The sequence below is a fragment of the Lagopus leucura genome, unplaced genomic scaffold (assembly GCF_019238085.1).
Source record: "Lagopus leucura isolate 7727_CA_CO unplaced genomic scaffold, USGS_WTPT01 Super-Scaffold_702, whole genome shotgun sequence".
NCBI classification, from domain to species: Eukaryota; Metazoa; Chordata; class Aves; order Galliformes; family Phasianidae; genus Lagopus; species Lagopus leucura.
Window position 1 is genome coordinate 4,786,658 of NW_024962254.1, and position 18,021 is coordinate 4,804,678.

General features: G+C 37.9%; 1 protein-coding gene across 1 annotated transcript in view; it reads left to right on the forward strand.

Annotated features, from left to right (window-relative positions):
- LOC122175185 (disks large homolog 2) overlaps positions 1 to 18,021 on the forward strand; it is a 737,856-nt gene that overhangs the window by 683,801 nt on the left and 36,034 nt on the right. Inside the window, exon 17 of the mRNA XM_042862630.1 lies at positions 10,220 to 10,295. Within this exon, the coding sequence (XP_042718564.1) occupies positions 10,220 to 10,295 (76 nt within the window). The remainder of the gene's footprint in view (positions 1 to 10,219; positions 10,296 to 18,021) is intronic.

Here is an 18,021-nt window from a genome sequence, read left to right on the forward strand (position 1 = left end):
ATAAGCTCTTGCCAGCAATTTCTGTGATCATTTACACCACCTAGGGTGAGGATGAGCAATCAATGCACAGTGAGCTGAGCTATATGGGATAAAACTCATCAGACTTGCCGGAATACACTAATTCAGAGTTGAATTTCCTCTACGTGCATTGGTTATTTAGTCTGAGAGGCTCAATCCAAGAGTAGTCCTGGAATTCATTCATCTGACTGAATATAGACATCATGTAAGCTGGTTTCTCCAGGCTGCTGTTATATGTCTTATAGTTTATAGGCGACTATTTCTATAAGAACTGCATTGTGTGTAATTGGACATCTGTAATAGCAAGTGGTAAGATATATGGTGTAGTAGAAAAGAAGAGCTTCTGTGGCTGCTCACTGAGCTGTGACTTGCCCTGCAAGCCCACCTTTCCGTGATGTTTTAGGCTGAAGAGATTATATATTGCTTTTGTTCTTTTTTTAGGCTCTTCATTTTTCCATCTGCTTTAGAATTTGTTGGTGGTGGTTTTTTTCTTTAATTTTATTTTGTTTCTTTTGTGTGTGTGCATGTACATGTGTGTTGTACTTGACCTCCTTCCTTTGCCCATGCATTTATCCTTTGGGACTGCAACAATTATTTGCACTTTGGGTCAGGGGGAGGCTGTACAAATCCAGGGGTTATTAGTGCCAGAGTGAGTCTTTGAGTTCTGGTTTGCTCTCTCTCTCTAGTCCTACAACAGATAATATATAACCCCTGCATTTTTCATAAGTGAAATTATGGAATAGCTCTGAAAGCCACTAACCTCTTCAGTTCCACTTTAGTATGTATGCTCATGTATGTATATAGATGTTCATACAAATATATACATATATGTATATATACACACAAAACCGTGACACATACAATGTATTATTTCTTTAAGGCATTGTGTAATGGTAATTGCTTTCCAAGCATTTACTCTTACCTTTCTTTTTAATATTTTTTCAAAAAGACACCTTCAAACAATGACATTGCAGCATGAGCTGATTCTGATTGCAAAATAAATCAAGACTCCAGACTCTTCTCTATGATGTATGTGACATAGCAGTAGAAATCATAACTTATAATTGCAGGGGAGCTGCCACTCACTCTTCTCTCCAGGATGTTGTGTATATTACCAGCCTTTATCTCTTAGTGATTCATTAGAGTCTGAACGATATTTGCCTTTAGATTTCAGTGCTGCTGTCGATGTGTGGACTTGATGCCTTATTGATTGTTAAATTATAAAGTCAAACTTCAAGAGGGAGTTTTGGAGAGTAGCACAGCAGCTAAAGGAGGGTTTCTGAAAGAGAGAGCGCACGGAAATGACAATGGCCTTGTGTTTCCGCATTGATCTGTGCAAGGACCAAATCTCACAAATTGTTGAGGTGGCGATCCCAGTGAGGGATCTAAAGTGCTGCAGTATTGCTGTAACCCTTTCTTCATCTGGAGGCAACATTCTGTCCATTTCTTAAGGACATTTGTATGCATTTGCTGTTCTGCACCATGGTACTGAGGTAAAAATCAAACAGTGCCATAGAAGTGTTATGATTCTGGATCGTATTGATGTTGGCTACAATAGGACTTCAGCATAAGAGACTGTAAACCACTTAAGCTGTGTTTTAACAGGAACCAAATAGTTGTTATCATATAGTATTAATAAATGAACGTAACAGGCTAAATTGGTCCTGGTTCCACATCCACCACAAAGATTTATCCAAGTTGTGCCTACGGTGACAGTGGAAAACAGTTCAGAGAGGGTTTCCCAGGTGCTGCGACACACCTTCAAGTCCTATACCAATGTCTCAGCAGCTTATGGTCCTATTTGAACACTACGTTTAACTACGTGAATTACTAGCTGATCATTAAAAATTACTATGCTTTATACTAGAATGGCCAGTAGAATTATATTTACATTGGATTTTTATTACATTTAGATGTATCAATTTAGCTTTTAATTTCTACATATATATCACTGTAATTTCTTGTTTCCCTTTTCAGGCAAAGTAAATGGGCCCGACTTCCCATAACGGGCAGTAGCAGGCAGAGCAGCCTATTTCTAAGACTCCCTCCCAATGGAAATTCTTACATTCAGAAAGGTCAATCAACAAAAAGCGTGAAACCAGTGTGCATAAGTCAGAGTGTATTAAAGTCTTCCACAGATGCTTTAATTCAAGAGTACAATTTGATTTGCTGTGGCACTGATTTTACAACTCTTTTTTTTTGTGTTGTTTTTTTTTTTTAATTGCAATCTCTATATAATGGCAACCTCCAACTTCATGAATGGCAAGCTTCAGTATTTTACATGTTGTGGCACCTCTGATCTGTGGATCCAAAGGGATTTTATTCTGCAGCGTCACACACATTGCCCCCAGAACAGCCTAGCCTAAATTCTTCCTACTTCTACATTTGCTTCCTATGTAGGCACTGAGGATTTGGTCCTCTAACACTAAATCAGTCACGTAATCCTTCTGCTGTCTACAGGACTAAACCACTTGTGTTGTACATCACTCCAAGACTTCCATTTTCAGGTAGCTGAAAAAGTTATGTAACTCGTGTCTCTGTTATATACCAAATAAATGTGCGTGATGGCACCACGCAGTCGTGTTATCAAATGGACAGCATTCTCACAAAACACACATGTAACCACACTTTCCTTTGAGAAGAAAATGGGAGAAAAAACATTAAAAAACAATGTTTTGCAAACATTTGTAAGGACAAGGAACAAGAGGACAGAACTCCCCGTGGGCAAAAAGCCAGTTCAAATTTGTTATTCTGCTCAGCTTGGCAGAAGGGCATGTTTATCCACTCAAGTGAGTTTTATTTTTAATGGTCTCCTACAAACTGTCCACCTTGCTAAATATCCCTTAAGACTTTAATCTTTAGATGATAAAACTTTTTTACATGGCATGATCTTGTAAGCTTTGTCTATAATAAGTTACCTGACTATACTTACTAACCTAACGGAAACAAAATAAGTACAGAGTAAAATTGATTTCTATGTGTATTTATAATTCTCTTGTTGTTCCCTGGCAATTACGGGAAAAAAGGAGAACAGCCTCTAGCTTTTAAACAGAACAAGGTTGTTCAACAGTTTTATGAGAAGTTGGTTCCCACTGGCATTAGGTCTACCATTTTCATAAAATATTCACCAAGTGCTGAGCTGCTTTCTATAAGCAAGCAGCTTTCCTTAGTGAAGGTGGAGATCTATAAGAGAGCGTGTTTTCTCCTAGTGAAAAATACATGTTCTGTTGCAAAAAAATGCCACTTCAGGAATAATAAAAAATAATTTAGAGAATGAGAGCTTATTGGTATACTGAAACTTCACACAGGCAAAGCTAAACAGTGCAAAGAATAGAAGCAATGGAAAACTGTGCACTGAGTCAACATATTTGGACTATAAATAGTGATCTGCATTGTCTGTTATGCTTCACTTGATGGAATACAACAAATGTATATTTGTTGCAGGCACAACAAATGTAAAGCTGATATCCTGGAAGCAAGACATGAAAAGCACATTAGCAAAGATGTAAAATATAGCATGTTCTGTCCAGAATCCATTTTATATTGCATTCTTCTATGTGATAACTCTCCTTTTAACAGTTCTCATGCTGGATTTGAATTTTGCTTTAATTCTGCAGAATGCCTCAGTGCCAAATCCATGCAAATTAGGTTACTGTAACCATTTTATTTGATTCCAGACACCAGTTTCTTATTTGCATCCCTACTCATCAGTGATTAATCAGTTATTAAAGATTAAAGCATGTCTCACTCGGTATTTTACATCTCTACTGAGAAAACTGATTAGTGCTTTTACAAAGGCACTGACAAAATTCCTAGTAGTCCATTAACCTCCAACAGTGGGGTTTCAGAGTTCATGTCTGGCTGAGTTGTACTCAACTTCTTGTTTTCAGTGTACAAAAAAGAGCTGAAAATCTAATTTTGAAGATCCCAAAGATCCATTTTCAAGAAATAGAATAGTGGTTAGATATTACTATGTCTTTAAATGCTTCATTACAGTAGTAAGTTCTCGTTCTTCAGGAGATGAGTCAGAAGAAAACAGCAACTAAAAGAGCTAAAGTTTCAGATTTGCTAGTGAGGAAACACTGAAGTCTTCTCCACTCCTTTGGCCATACATGGAAAAAGGAGAATAAATCTGGATCATTTTCGAAAAAAGTGCTGCAAAGTGTTTGCTACCAACAAAGTTGACAAGGTTGAGAATCCAGGTAGAAATCTGTCTTATTACTTCTCCCTGATGGAATCATAGATGAGTTCACCCATATGAGACAGTAACTTTGTCCTTCCAGCACACAAGGAGCCCAGACAAATAAAGCAGAAATATATGTCCTTCTGTGAGTACAGATGCCCTGGAATTGAGCGTAGCCACAAAAGTCAGTGATGCCATTCTTCACGGTTTCTCATTCCTAAAGAATTCACCTCCTCTTGAGAACAAACTCTCCCTGCAGTTGCACAAGTAGTAATGTGGTAACTTGGGACAAATGATAAGTTTTTCTCCCCAGTTAGGGTCCAGGAAGAAACTTGTTATGAATGAGCATCACTGTAGAAAATGAGTACACGAGATTTACTCCTGCTGTCCTACATCTCAGATCATCTCAGACCATTTTATTCTACACTGTAATGGTTCTGCAGGGAACTACACTTGGAGAGCCTAAACTGAACTAGAAGTGGGGGCATTAAATCCACTTCAGTTCTGCTTGATGAGGTCATCTCCCTATGGGACTCAGAGGTTTTCAGTTCCAAAGTCACATTTGGAGAAGGTGATCCCATCAGTGTTTATAACTATCTAAAGTGTGGTAGTCAAAGGGATGGGCTCTTTTCACTGGTGTCCAGCAACAGGACAATGGGTAATGGGCACAAGGTGGAATATAGGAAGTTACAGTGAGAGTGACAGAGCACTGGAACAGGCTGCCCAGAGAGGTTGTGGAGTCTCTTCCTATGAAGGAGGATGCCTGGGTGCTCTCCTGCTCAGCCTGCTGCAGGGAACTTATTTTAGCATGGGGTTGGACTTGATGATCTCCAAAAGTCACTTCCAACCCCTACGATTTTATGATCTATGATGCTATGATTATATTACTTGAATGCTGGATGTCTTTGAACACCTCTTGAAAGCTCATTTAGCCTCAGGGACCTTAGAACTTTTGCAAATGAGACTTGAGCCATGAAGTAGTTTCAGAAATTGTACCTGTGTTTAACTCTTAGGCATAACTCTACTGAGTAGATTTATGATTAGAAAGGGGCGTGAGATTAATGTGTATATTAGCCAATCCTTGGTTGCACATTTGAGTCTTTGCATAACTTGGCAGATGGAAACTGTTCCCCTTAATTTAATCTTTCTCACAACCAGTTTATAATCCTACTTTGTGCAGCAATAGTAAATAAAAAATGGATACCATTCTAAATGAAACATTTCTTCCTTTAAAAGTGGTTTCCTCTGATGATCGTTCAAAGTGTTGCCTAAGGGATAGTGATTTTTCTAGCAGCCAAAGGAATGGAGGAGTGTGAAGAATTTACACTCCTTTGTTATTTAGGCATTCACCACGTTAGCTGCTGTGAAAAACTCTTTGTGCCTAACCCCATTTTGTCCTGGTGATAACAGGAATCATGATTATTTTTTGTCAAAATGTAGCAATTGCAAAACTGAAGATACATACTAAAAGCGCTCAAAGTAGTGTTCCTTTTAAATATTTACTAAGATATATTTCTGAGAGCTATATCAAATAAATGTAAATACAAAAAGATACATTAAAAAATTGATATTCAATATTTTTTATTTTCATAATTCCAAACATTTTTCACTCACTTTTTGACTCTCTGGCAAAAAAAAAAAAAAAAAAAAAAAAAAAAAAAAAAAAAAAAAAAAAAAAGAAATGACACAGTAGCTATAAGGAGAAATTAAACAACTTCAGTTCACTGCAATCTACCCTGTGGTCACTCAAGACAAAATCTTTAGATAACAAAATTTTATCAGATTTCTCCAGAACACACAATGAAACAAAGCATTTCAAACATTTGGATAGTGACATGATTTCTTCAGAAAATAGAAGTGTACTCCTGATACCAGAGCAACCTCCTGTCATACCTCAAGTCCCTCACCCAATAAATGAAACTATTCCTGTAGTGAGGCCCTGGAACAGCTGCCCAGAGAATCTGTGGTGCTCCATCTCTGGAGATGTTGGCCAGGTTGGATGAGGTCCTGGGCAGCCTGAGCTGATGGAGGCCAACCCTGCTCATGGAAGGTGGTTGCAACGGGATGGGCTTTAAGGTCCCTTCCGACCCAACAAGTCATTTTATGACTCTATGATTCTGTGAAGGCAGTAAAGCACCTGAGCAGAAGTGCTTTAAAAGAATTTTATATCCTGGGCACAGCCATCTGTTTTATCTGAGCCTTTCTCCAAGAGTTAACCCATTTCAATGATACTTCAGGCAGCAGCAGTATTGTATTTGTCCTGAGACACATAAAATTTCAACTTGGAAGTTTTTGGTTCAGCTAAATAATAACTGAAAAGACCAGTATTGTAGAAAGTGTCAGAAAAATTGTAATGAAGAACAAAACTGTGTGCTTTCTTCAACAGAGGTGTAAATTATGAGATGCTTGTAATATTCAGTAGGTATTATAAGCATGTATGAACACTGTTGATACATTTTCCTGGAGGATTAATGGCACTCAGTGATGTTATTTATGGACTACTCAAAGCAATGTAGAATGTTTCTGTCATTCCTCATCTTGTCTTCTCTGCCTGTAGAGTGCAGCCATCATCTTGTCTTCTCTGGCTGTAGAGTGCAGCCATACCCACCATTGCTGCTAATTCAATTACGAAGCATTTCATAAATAAGGTCCACTCTTCAACGCTACTTTTCAACTTTCTTTATGCAGCGAAAAAGAAATGAAGTTAAAAGCAGATGTTTTAGGAAGTCAGAAAGAATTGGCATGAGTTTAAATGTTAACACAGATTAATAAGTTGAATGCTGTGTTCTTTTGAGGTAGTTATTTTCTCAGAAGGCATCCATGCTATTTAGGCAATTATACAGCCTCAAGTCTTCATTTCTTACTGATATTATCAGGGGACTTCATCTGCTAGTTTGAGTTTAAAACTGTTCATGTGGTTTTAATAACACAGATTTAATTTAAAAGCTGCATTTGAGCTGTTTCCATGTGAATATTCCACACATACAGAGAAATGCATTTATTCTAAATTTAAACTGTAGCTATAGTAACCAGCATTCACTGTGTTTCAGTAGGAAATATATAATCCCACTCAGACAGAAGGAAACATGCTGTACTAATTATCATTCTATCAAAAGAATAGAGTTTGTATTTAAAAAAAAATTACCAAAAACTAAGCAGTCTTACTATACAGACTTAGAAACCAGGTTTAAGAGAATATATTTGTATACTATTTGTGGAAAACTCTGCAAGTTACAAAAAGACATATATTTGGACCAATTTAGAGGATATAATAAACCTCATTTTTCTCTCCAGATAATTTATTGTCTAATAAAAATACTATATTGAGCTGTTACAAGCTAGCTTTGCAGGACTGGTCTTAAATTTTCTAGAGAAATTCATAATTCTAGACAAACAGTGTTACTGTTTCAATTATAGGTGATCTGGGCAGTAGATCCTGTAGATGATTTTGCAAAGGTAGTAAGTATTATCTTTATAGTTATGACTGTATTAGTCAAGGTAAGGACAATAGTAGCTTTTCCTTTCAGTAGATTTCCTTTGCAGTAGATTTTTCTCTCTGCTTGTGCCTTTCATGGAGTTTGACTGCATTTAGTAGAGAGCTCACCCTTTCTCAGATCATTTTTAGAGTTACTGGTGTTATTATTCGAGCATATTGCATTAAAAAGTCAAATATACACCATGAGTAAATCTTGTAGATGGGATGAACTTTCAAAATCTACCATATCATTCACCGACAGGTAAAATTTTAGCTGCACATGTCTCTCTGTGCTGATAGATTTTAATGTTTACAGACATTTTTAAAATTATGCCCATTCACCAAATAATGGAAACTTTTAATACCGATCCATGTTATTTAAAGACGGAAAAGGAACACTGTCTCATCTCCTTTGTAAGCCTATCTTGTGTATCTTTTTTTCCTTGACTTTGGTGACTGGAAATTGTGTTTTTCCAGTCAAGATTCTAAGATATGGATGCCAGATACACCTCTTCTGTGCTATTTTAATGGCTAAATTTCTTAACCATTAGAAAGTAAATTTTGTGCTTTTCTTAATCTGAATTTGCCAGGCTTTAGCTTATTGTCAATGATTTTTTTTTTCTCTATTAAAAATAATTGTCTCCTGAAGAGAACTTGGTATTTTCTCACTGTGAAGGTGTTGCATATACAAGGTAGCAACTCCTTTCCAAAACTGTATTTATTATAGCAATGTTAGGATCAAATAATCACTGAGGCTTTTCATTGGAACATTTGAACTTCCTTTAAAAACAGAATTGCCAGAATGGTGCAGGCTGAGGCAAGTTGTGTGTTATATCACACTGCAGTTTGGGCTCTTCGGTCCCATGAGGTGGGCACACATGGGCTGTCTGCTCTGTTTTCCCAGCTCAGCCCATGAGAGAGCTGTCAACACAAATGTCCTTCTTGCCTTCTGCTTCTGCACTTTGGTTCCTCTTCTGCAGCTCCCTTGACACTAGATTCACTTGCATTGAACTGATCTTGAAGATATGCTCACCCAATGCATCCATCTGTTAATGAGTGGTCAGTTCCTGGTACCAAACTGGAAATAGACCAAAGAAACTGAAATACATCATTTACATTTTTTCTTACATGGCTACACTATTTGGTTATTTGGTGCCTGTACATAGAATCATAGAATTGCTCAGGTTGGAAAAGACCTTAAGGATCATCAAGTCCAACCACATATTTGTCTTCAGAATCCACCCACTTCACTGAAATAAATCAGAAAAAAAAAAAAAAAAAAAAAAAAAAAAAATTATTTCCATGCTGCTACCATGGAGATAATAGTTTTAAAAAAAGACCACCCACCTATTTCATAGCATTTTAGGGTGGCTGAAAATAGTTATTCTGTCCTGGAGCATTTGTATCTCTCCTCAGATGAGATGAGCTCAAATGAGCTCATTTGGGAAAAACTGTAGTTTTAAATAAGCAAAACCTGAAGCAAGCTTCTATGCACTTGAATATTGTAAGAAATAGCATACCTCCATCTTTCAGAAGACAAATTTAGAATTCATTTCAAAAATCAGCAACAGAAAGGTTCCAAGGACAGCATGTTGAAAACTCAGTGAACCAGAACTCAGAAAATTCAGTGAACCAGCATGCACTCTGCAGAGCAAGCTGAGGGCAAGACCTTTAAAAAACCTTTGATATTGGTAAAGACAAGTTTGAAGAACTTCGTGTTTAAACAGTGAAAAGATTTAAATACATAAAAAGGGCTTTACAAAGCTGTGGTCAAACCATCTGCCTGTGTGTGGTGGATGGATGCTGTTTTCTGCTGGATTTTTTGGGTGGGTTTTTTTTTTGTTTTTTTTTTTTTTGTTTTTTTTTTGTTTTTTTTTGTTATTATTGTATTTTTTGAGAATCAAGGCAAAGTTTGCTCTGAAACATAAAGAAGGGAGCATCCTATTCCAGTCTGCTCTAGTCAGCTACAGTGTTTATCTGACCATCTCACTTGGCTAATCAATTCACTGATACCATTGAAACCTATTCTCTTTCATTACTGGATTGCTTTTTAGTTGCAGTGAAGACAGTAATAAGGGGCACTGCTGGAAACAGTTGGAAAATGGGGTAAAGACAGAGAGAGAAGTGCTAAGAATCCTCTATCAAATGAAGTGTCTTACATTTTAACTCATCAGGTGAAACTTTGTCTCTTTAGTTTGCATGCTTGTTGGGAGGAAGCGCTGTTCAGTTAATGTAAGAAAACCAAGGATCTTTGGAGCCAGATCTGTGTTTGCCAGCAGAATGCTGCTCATGGGCTGCCTAGGAGGCATGGTGGTGATGAGGTGATGGTTGGACTAGATGATCTTCGTGGTCTTTACCAACCTTAATGATTCTATGATTCTGTGATTGGCTGAGGAAGTGACCTCACATCTCTTACTATCTGTAAAAATTTGCTTTTGGTGTTCACTTCATGTACCATGTGGTCTTAGCAGATTGTGTATCAGACACATCATAGAAAACACTGCTCCAACCAACATGTGGTTCTTTATTTTTGTTTCCCACAGAGTGGAAAGGAAGGAGCGTGCCCGTTTGAAGACTGTGAAGTTCAACGCAAAGCCTGGTGTCATTGATGCAAAAGGGGTATGTAAAGAATGAAACCTTTTGAAGTTGCACTTTTTAATCATTTTGTATGTTTACGAGTAGATAAAATTTCTGCAGCTTAAGGAATCTTGAGTATACAAGGGTATAATACAGTGATCTTCTAAATAGTTATTCTTTTCAGAATAATACTGACTGACAATGCCTCCTAATTGGAAGATGCAGTTTTAGTTAAAGGAAGGTTAGAGAAGAAAAGACTTCAAAAAACAGTGCACATTGGTATATGTTTAATGGAACAGAAAAAGAAATGTAAACTCCCTGACTTGGAAAACTGTTACATCTCAAAAAAAAGGTTGAATATTAGAGTTCTGGATGCAAATTTTAGGTCTGGGGACTCACAGCTTTGACAGTTGTGACAGACATTGAACACGGGTGTGTTTCACAATGGGGCCAGCCAGCACCAAATCTGCAAGTTCCCTTCCACCAGTGCTATGCAGCCAGAGCAGCATTTCTGCTGCCGCCGTTCTGCTGTCATTACTGTGCCCAACAATCAGCTCACGGCTCTGATGCCCAACACCTTACACACTGCTGTTCTAGCTGGCAAGTCTGAATGTGAAAAATACCTACAGTCCTGACTGTGAAGGTATTTTTCTCTGCAGAAGCGTAGCTTACATTTGCAGCAGTAGTAAATACTTGACATCAGCATTGCAGGGATTTGATTTTGAAAGCAGTTGAATTGATGTGCATGGATTTACAAGTGAGGGTTTCAGAGCAAAACGAGAGTTTGGCTGAAGCCACCAGCAAAGAAAGTCCCATTTGTGTTTAGAAAACACAGGGAAGCACCAAATCTGCATGATGAAATGACAAAGTCATAGGTGGGGACTAGCAAAGGGGCAAAACAGTGATTCAGCAGATCCCTTTCAGACCTGCAGTTCTGGAGGTCCCCTGCCCATTTAAAATCCTCATTCTTAACATTTTCTTACTTTATTTTTCCTTTGTAATGGGAATGGAAATACTTCCTTTGTCCTAGATAATCATGTTCCTTTACTTCAGCCATAGCAGATTACCAGAGTGAGAAGTTCCTCTTGTTGCAATACGGTTTCTAATGGAGAGGGTCCAAAGCTTCTGCATTCCAGCAAAATAATAATTCAGAGTTGCAAACACTTCCCTTACTGCCATACCAAACAATTCTTGAGTTCACTGCAAAAGGAGAATAATTGCACTGGTTGAAACAAGTTTTCCTTATTTATTTATTATGTGGAATCAGAGTTCAGCTTGGTATAAAATATGCAATAAACAGCATTGTGAAATCTTAATCTCCCTGTGTTTGTTAAGGAGTCAGTTCTACATTTTTACATTTGAAATGTCCACTCTCTGCAAGCCTGTAAATTAACTTTGCCATTTATTTGGGGAGATAATATGCTTTATATCGCCAGTGAAATCACTTGTTAAATGCTTATTTCCTGTATATAATCAAAGCCTCAGGGGAATAATTCATTCATATAACTAATGGTCCTTATTCAAGTGAGTCTGTCAAGAATTTAATTACCTCCCGATTCCCCAAATTGTTTTTCCATTTTTGTCATCAGCATAACATTAATCTTCCAGCTACTCATGTCACTGTTTGTTTCAGTATGGAGGAAATAGCATAATTACAGACTGAGATGTTGTATCCATTTGGGAACAAATTTTCTATTGTTAGTGTTTGCTAAAAATCTGCTTTTGTCAATTAAAAAAAAAAAAAAAGAAGAAGAAGAAAATTGAGGACCTTTTTGGAAAGAGATAATGTAAAGGTGTATTTGAAAGAGCATAAAAGGAAAAACTGTTTGCACTTAGATTAAACTTCATGATGTAAAATGTGGCATTTGAGTACATTTACATGTATGTATATTTTAGTGATCAGCAATTCCGTTTAGTCTTCCCTTCTTTTAGTGTTCAAGAAGAAGTGCAGAAAGCTGCCTAACAGTACATTTTTACTTTTTTTTTATCTGGAAGAAGTTCAGCCCAGATAAACAGGGTTGCAATAATCCCAGTAGAAGTCTTCTGTTTGGAAATCAAACTAAAATTTAGATAGGAATAGGCTTATGGGTTTGTCTGTTGCACCTTTGAGCTCATGTGTGCATGGCCATGTGGCCGAGTGAGAGAGGTTTGATGCTATCTTAATGCAAAGTCAGTGTTATAGACGGTGTGACATTTGTAGTTGGCCAGGTTCTTGTGTCTCACTGAAAAAGTGCTTAAGAACACTCAGCAACACAGTTAACAAACCTCATAGTATGGATAGGTACAGGGTAATTTTACAAAGGCCCAAAATCTCTTCTTCAAATCAAACCTGGATGTGCTACCTTAGCTAAAATGACTGGCATTTTAAAAAATATTATTTAGAATATTTAGAGTGCATTTATTTCCTTCTACTCTTTCAATCCCTGGCATGTGAATCAAATATATACAAAATTGGAATGGTTACAAAGACAGGGAATGAGAAACACTGCTAGGGAGCACTAGTGAAATCTTGTGGTCTTGAGTCTAAATCAGGGAATGGATACTATCTTTCTATAGAATGCATAATTCTATTCTGATCTTCATCATAATAGGGTATTATATAAAATATAAATTAGCTAAAGAGGAATTTGATTTTCAAACAGTGGATCTAGTGACAAGTTTTAACTCTCTGGTCATGTAGCTAAGGGCATAACAGTTGATTTCCAGAAGCAGAGAGGTTATAAGAAGGTAAATATAATATTTCTTTTAGTTTAAAGCATATGTTACTGGACAAATTCAGAAAAATTTGCTAAGCTAACTAGATCTCTGGCTTAACCCAATAGGTCTACTTTTCATAGAGGTTGGAAAAGATCTTCAGGATCACCAACTCCAACCATCAACCTGACCTACCAAGTCCCTAAGTCTAAGACCTACCAAGTCACTAAAACATCTTCCTTAGTTCCATGTCCACTCATCTCTTAAATATCTCCAGGGATAGGGCCTCCATCACTGGCCTGGGCAGCCCATCACAATGCCTGACCTCACCCTCTACGAAGAAATTCTTCCAGATGTGCAATCTAAACCTCCTTAAGTGCCACTTCCAACTATCTCCTTGTATCCTATCATTTATCACCTGAGAAAAGAGTCTGACACTTCACTGCAGCTTCCTTTCAGTTAGTTGTCGAGAGCAATGGGGTCTCCCCTCAGCCTCCTGCAGACAAAGAAAAAAATCCCTCAGCTCGTCTTCATAATTTTTATTTTCTAGTCCCTTCACCTTGAGCAAAAAAAGCTTATTTGTTCCATTTCAGAGATGTAATTTATAAATTAAGCTGCAAAGGAGATGTTTGCACAGCTTATGACAAAATAAAAAATCATCAGAATCCCCAATCTTCTTAACACTTTTGAAGATATCCAGACAGACAGAGAAGCTAACACCTATGTGTTTTGGAAAAAAATACAGTATCATTGTAAACAGCTTCACAGCTTCATTTCATCAAGCACAGATTGTGCTTCAGATGAGTTCACAAAGTTCAGTCTCTAAATTCATCTATTTAATCATAATAATACTCTCCATGAGCTGTTCTAATTGTTAATTAAGATGGGTATCAAAGAAACCTGTCCATCCCTCTGGTTCCCTAAGGCTGTTCTATGCTACCGAAGCAAAGGCCAGCCTTTTCAGGACACTGGTATCTTAGTGATTCAGACTTCAAAAAGACAGATGAAGTTAAAACATTTAGATTTCCTAAACATTTGCTCTCTCAGTGTTGGGCCCACCAGTCTGGAGAACGAATGGAAAATTGGGCAGCTCAGAGGTTTACATAAAATGTTTATGTTGGAGATAGCTAGTGGAGTTATGTGAGCACACGTTTTAATAGAAAGTGTTCTTTATGCTACGTTGAGCTCAAGGTCATCTCCCAAACAAAGGATCATAAAATCATGAAGGTTAGAAATGACTACTAAGATCATGTAGTCCAACTGTCAACCCATCACCACCATGTCCACTAACCCATGTCACTCTGACATGAGTCTTCAGATGATCACCTTTCAACAGGATCAGCCCATGTTGGTAACTGTAAGCAGAATTACATATCTACCAAAGCAGCATACTGACCTCATGTGATTCTGCCCACTGCAAGCTTCAGAGTTTGTTATATTAATCCTAAAACACACAGCAGCTGAGGGCTGTTCAGATTTTTACTGACTCAGATGCCAACCAATTATGGAAATATTACAGAGGGAAAGGTTGCAAGCCAGTAGTCTATTTTCTCAAAATCAGTCTTTCAGGCAACAGAAATAGCATCTCTTTCGCTTTTCTCACTATCAGATTATATACTCTCTCAATCATCTCTTGAAAACATAGCAGAAATAGTAGCTCTTGGAAAGACCTGTATCAACATATCACCTTTTTTCGTATAAGTTTCCTGTTCCAGAGAAGTATTGAACTATCTTGAAGGAAAACTTTTCATTAAAACTTAAGTAAAACACAGAGATCTTATACCACATGCCATTTCATTTCACCCCTTATGTGGACAGTGACTCCAGAACATTTTCTTATGGATGAATACCCATTTTCAGTCCCCAACTGAATAAATTTCATTCAGGCTTTCTAGGCAGGTGCCCACCTAGCAAAGTTGCTCAGCGAGATCTCCAGCAGGGAAGAAGTGCCTGCCCAGAAACAGCCCTTCTCCATCCATCCAATATTTTCCCAGTAGGTCTGGGCTCTGAACCACAACATATTGTACCATCCATATCCATTAGTTTTTCCCATTCAGCTTGTCGTCCGTAGAGCTTTTCATACTCCAGTCAGACACCCACATTACACTCACCCTGCCCTTTCAGACACCACTGAATATATTTATTGTGACAGACAGAAGCTTGATCAGATTTAATAACTTTTCTTATGAGAAGATTCTGTTTACAGATCCCACAGCCCTGCCTGTAATGTAAGACCATCCTCTGGTTTTATTGTCATTTTAGTAACACTGCATTAAGGCCTGAAAGAGAGAATCTAAGCTCAGATGAGATAACAAATTCAGTACTGTGGTATAATAAAACCCTCTGCACACTCAGTGCACCTTTCTTCCAAATGTCAGAAGCTACTTCAAGTACTGGTAGGCTGCAGTTATATCTCTCCAGAGCCTTCTCTTTTCCAAGCTAAGCATGACAAACTTCCCCAGCTTGACTTCATAGGAAAGGTGCACCTGTGCTCTGATCATCTTCATGGCCATCCTTTGGGCCCCCTCCAGCAGCTCTATATCTGATTGAGAAAGAGTAGTTAGAATCATAGAATCTCTTGAGTTGAAGGGGACTTCTAAAGTTCAGCTGGTCATACTCCCCTGCAATGAACAGGGACACCTACAGTTTGATCAAATTGCTCAGACCCCATCCAGCCTGACCTTGAGTGTTTCTGGAGATGGGGCATCCATCACCTCTCTGGACAACCTGTTCCTTTTGCCTGACAACCCTTATCATAAAAAACTTTTTCCTTATATCCAGTCTAAATCTCCTCTCTTTTAGTTGGAAACCACTTTCCCTTGTCCTGTCACAACAGACTCTGCTGAAGAGTCTGTCCCTTTCTTTCTTATATCCCCCTTTAGATACTGCCCACTAAGTTCTCCAATAAGTCCAAAAGATTTATGCACTCACCCATATGTATATTTTCCTTATAAATATCTGCCCAGTCACTACTTACTTGAGTTTCTGAATACCTCCCAGTCAGCAGCTGAGGTCGTGAAAGGAGAGGTGTTGAACTGACAAAAGCATTTCTGTGCACATTGGTGTTCATTTGTACATCTGAATGTGCATGAAAAGAGAAGAGGAGGGAGTCTCTGCTTTTTTTTTTCCCTCCTTTAAATTTCATAGTCAGAAAATAGCATCAGATAATACGAGATAATGGATATGACAAACACCAAAAGGTGTGGGATCGCAGGTTAAGAGATTTACTAAGAAGAAGAGAAGTTGAACATAAATGAAATATACATCTACTCACAAGGATGATTTGAAGGAGGGTTACTGAAGGTGGCGTGGGCACTGATGCACAATTAAATAATCTTTATTTCCAGTCTCACTCCAATTTATCCCTTTGTTGTGACTCCTTTTGTTTATTTTCATTGGGAATGGGTGCCTGTGGGGTGCTCTTCAAAGGCACTTAGGCACTTTCACAGGAATAGATACTCAGTTCAGATAAAAGTTGGTCTCCAGCTGGCATTCCAACCATTTCTTAGGAAAATGATGACTTGTATAGCTGTAATCTTCTTCAACTGGAGGTATGTATGCCTGAGAGCAACATGCCTAGCAGCAATCCATCTATGTGTGCTAGCCTGCACAATACAACACTTTTGTATCTTTTCTAGCTTGCAACTACTGTAGCTTTTGAGGAGCAGTCAGTGAATAACGCATCTTCAACACTGCTGTTCTATTTCTATACTTACTGCTATTTTTAAAGGTGTTGCACTAAAGAGGGCAGAGTGAGCTGCAGTCAGATCTCAGGCACTCAGGATAGCAAACAGAGAACACAATCCTGAATGCAATAAAAGTCTGCACCCAGCACAGTCCCAGGACATGAACACCAAATCTGTTGGCACAACAACCCACACTGCTCCCCAGTCCCATGGTTCCCAGAAAGTCTATAGGGACAAGTTACTTCCAAAATCAAACCCAAGCCCCAAGCCAGCAAGGCAAGGTGGAATGAACACAGACAAATCTACAGCATAAGCAAGGGACTGTGGGTGTTTACTGGACATTGTTGTCCTGCAGATACACATCCTGCTGATGTGATCACAGGTGAGATCACAGAAATCCAGGATTCTGCACTTTGCTATGCCCTGTGGCTTTAGTTTGCACCTTAGTTTGGTCCAAATTTTTTAACTAGCCTCTGTTATCATTTGGAAGAGCATTTGCTAGCAGAAGGCTTTGCATTACATCATTCTTGAAAGGCTTATTCTGTCAACTCTGGCTAACTTTGATTATTTGAAATGAGATGTCCAACTTTGCTGTGTAATTAAATTTTAGTTTAAGATTCTTTTTCCATTCCATGATGCCGCTTCCACTGGCAGCATCAACTGATTTAGTTTTCTCTTTTGCTTCTTTTGCATCATGTTTCTAAACTGCTGAGGACAAAGAGCTTTCCCATTAAATGCAGGAGAAAATCTGACCTGAGCCCTGGTATGCTGTTTTTGCTATGGACTGCTATATTGCTTCAGTTGTATTAAAAATAGCTGATATAAACTATGATAAAAAATATGAATTTAGTCCCCGTGTTGAAGACAAAGTGAAACTTTGGTTTAGTCCCTTAAAAAAAGAGTAATTCAACTATGAACTGGTCTGACTCCTAACAACTTTTTAGCATTCCTAATAACATCTAGCATGCATAATGGTACACAGTGTGGCTCTGGCTGCATAAACAAAATGAGTCTTCAATAATAGTCTATCAAACACATTGCAATTTTCCGAAACCAAAATGTTTTATTGTCTCAGTGCCAAACAATTATTAGACACCTACTGGCATTAAAAATAATTGGCTTAGAGTAATAATTTCTAGCAAAAAATATGCTTCCATTAGGCATTTGTTTATAAGCTTCTGGAAATTGCATGAAGGAACACATGCATAGATGGGTCATAATATTCTAGCTTGGCTTTTACCCATTAAACAATTTTACCTGTTTGGCTACAAAGCCTGAAATACAGCTCTCTGTAGCAATACTACTTACAGATGATGTTGGGATAATTATGTAAACATTGTAAAATAGTAGTTTTTATAAAACAATTTTTTTTGTCTCCTAAGTTGCTA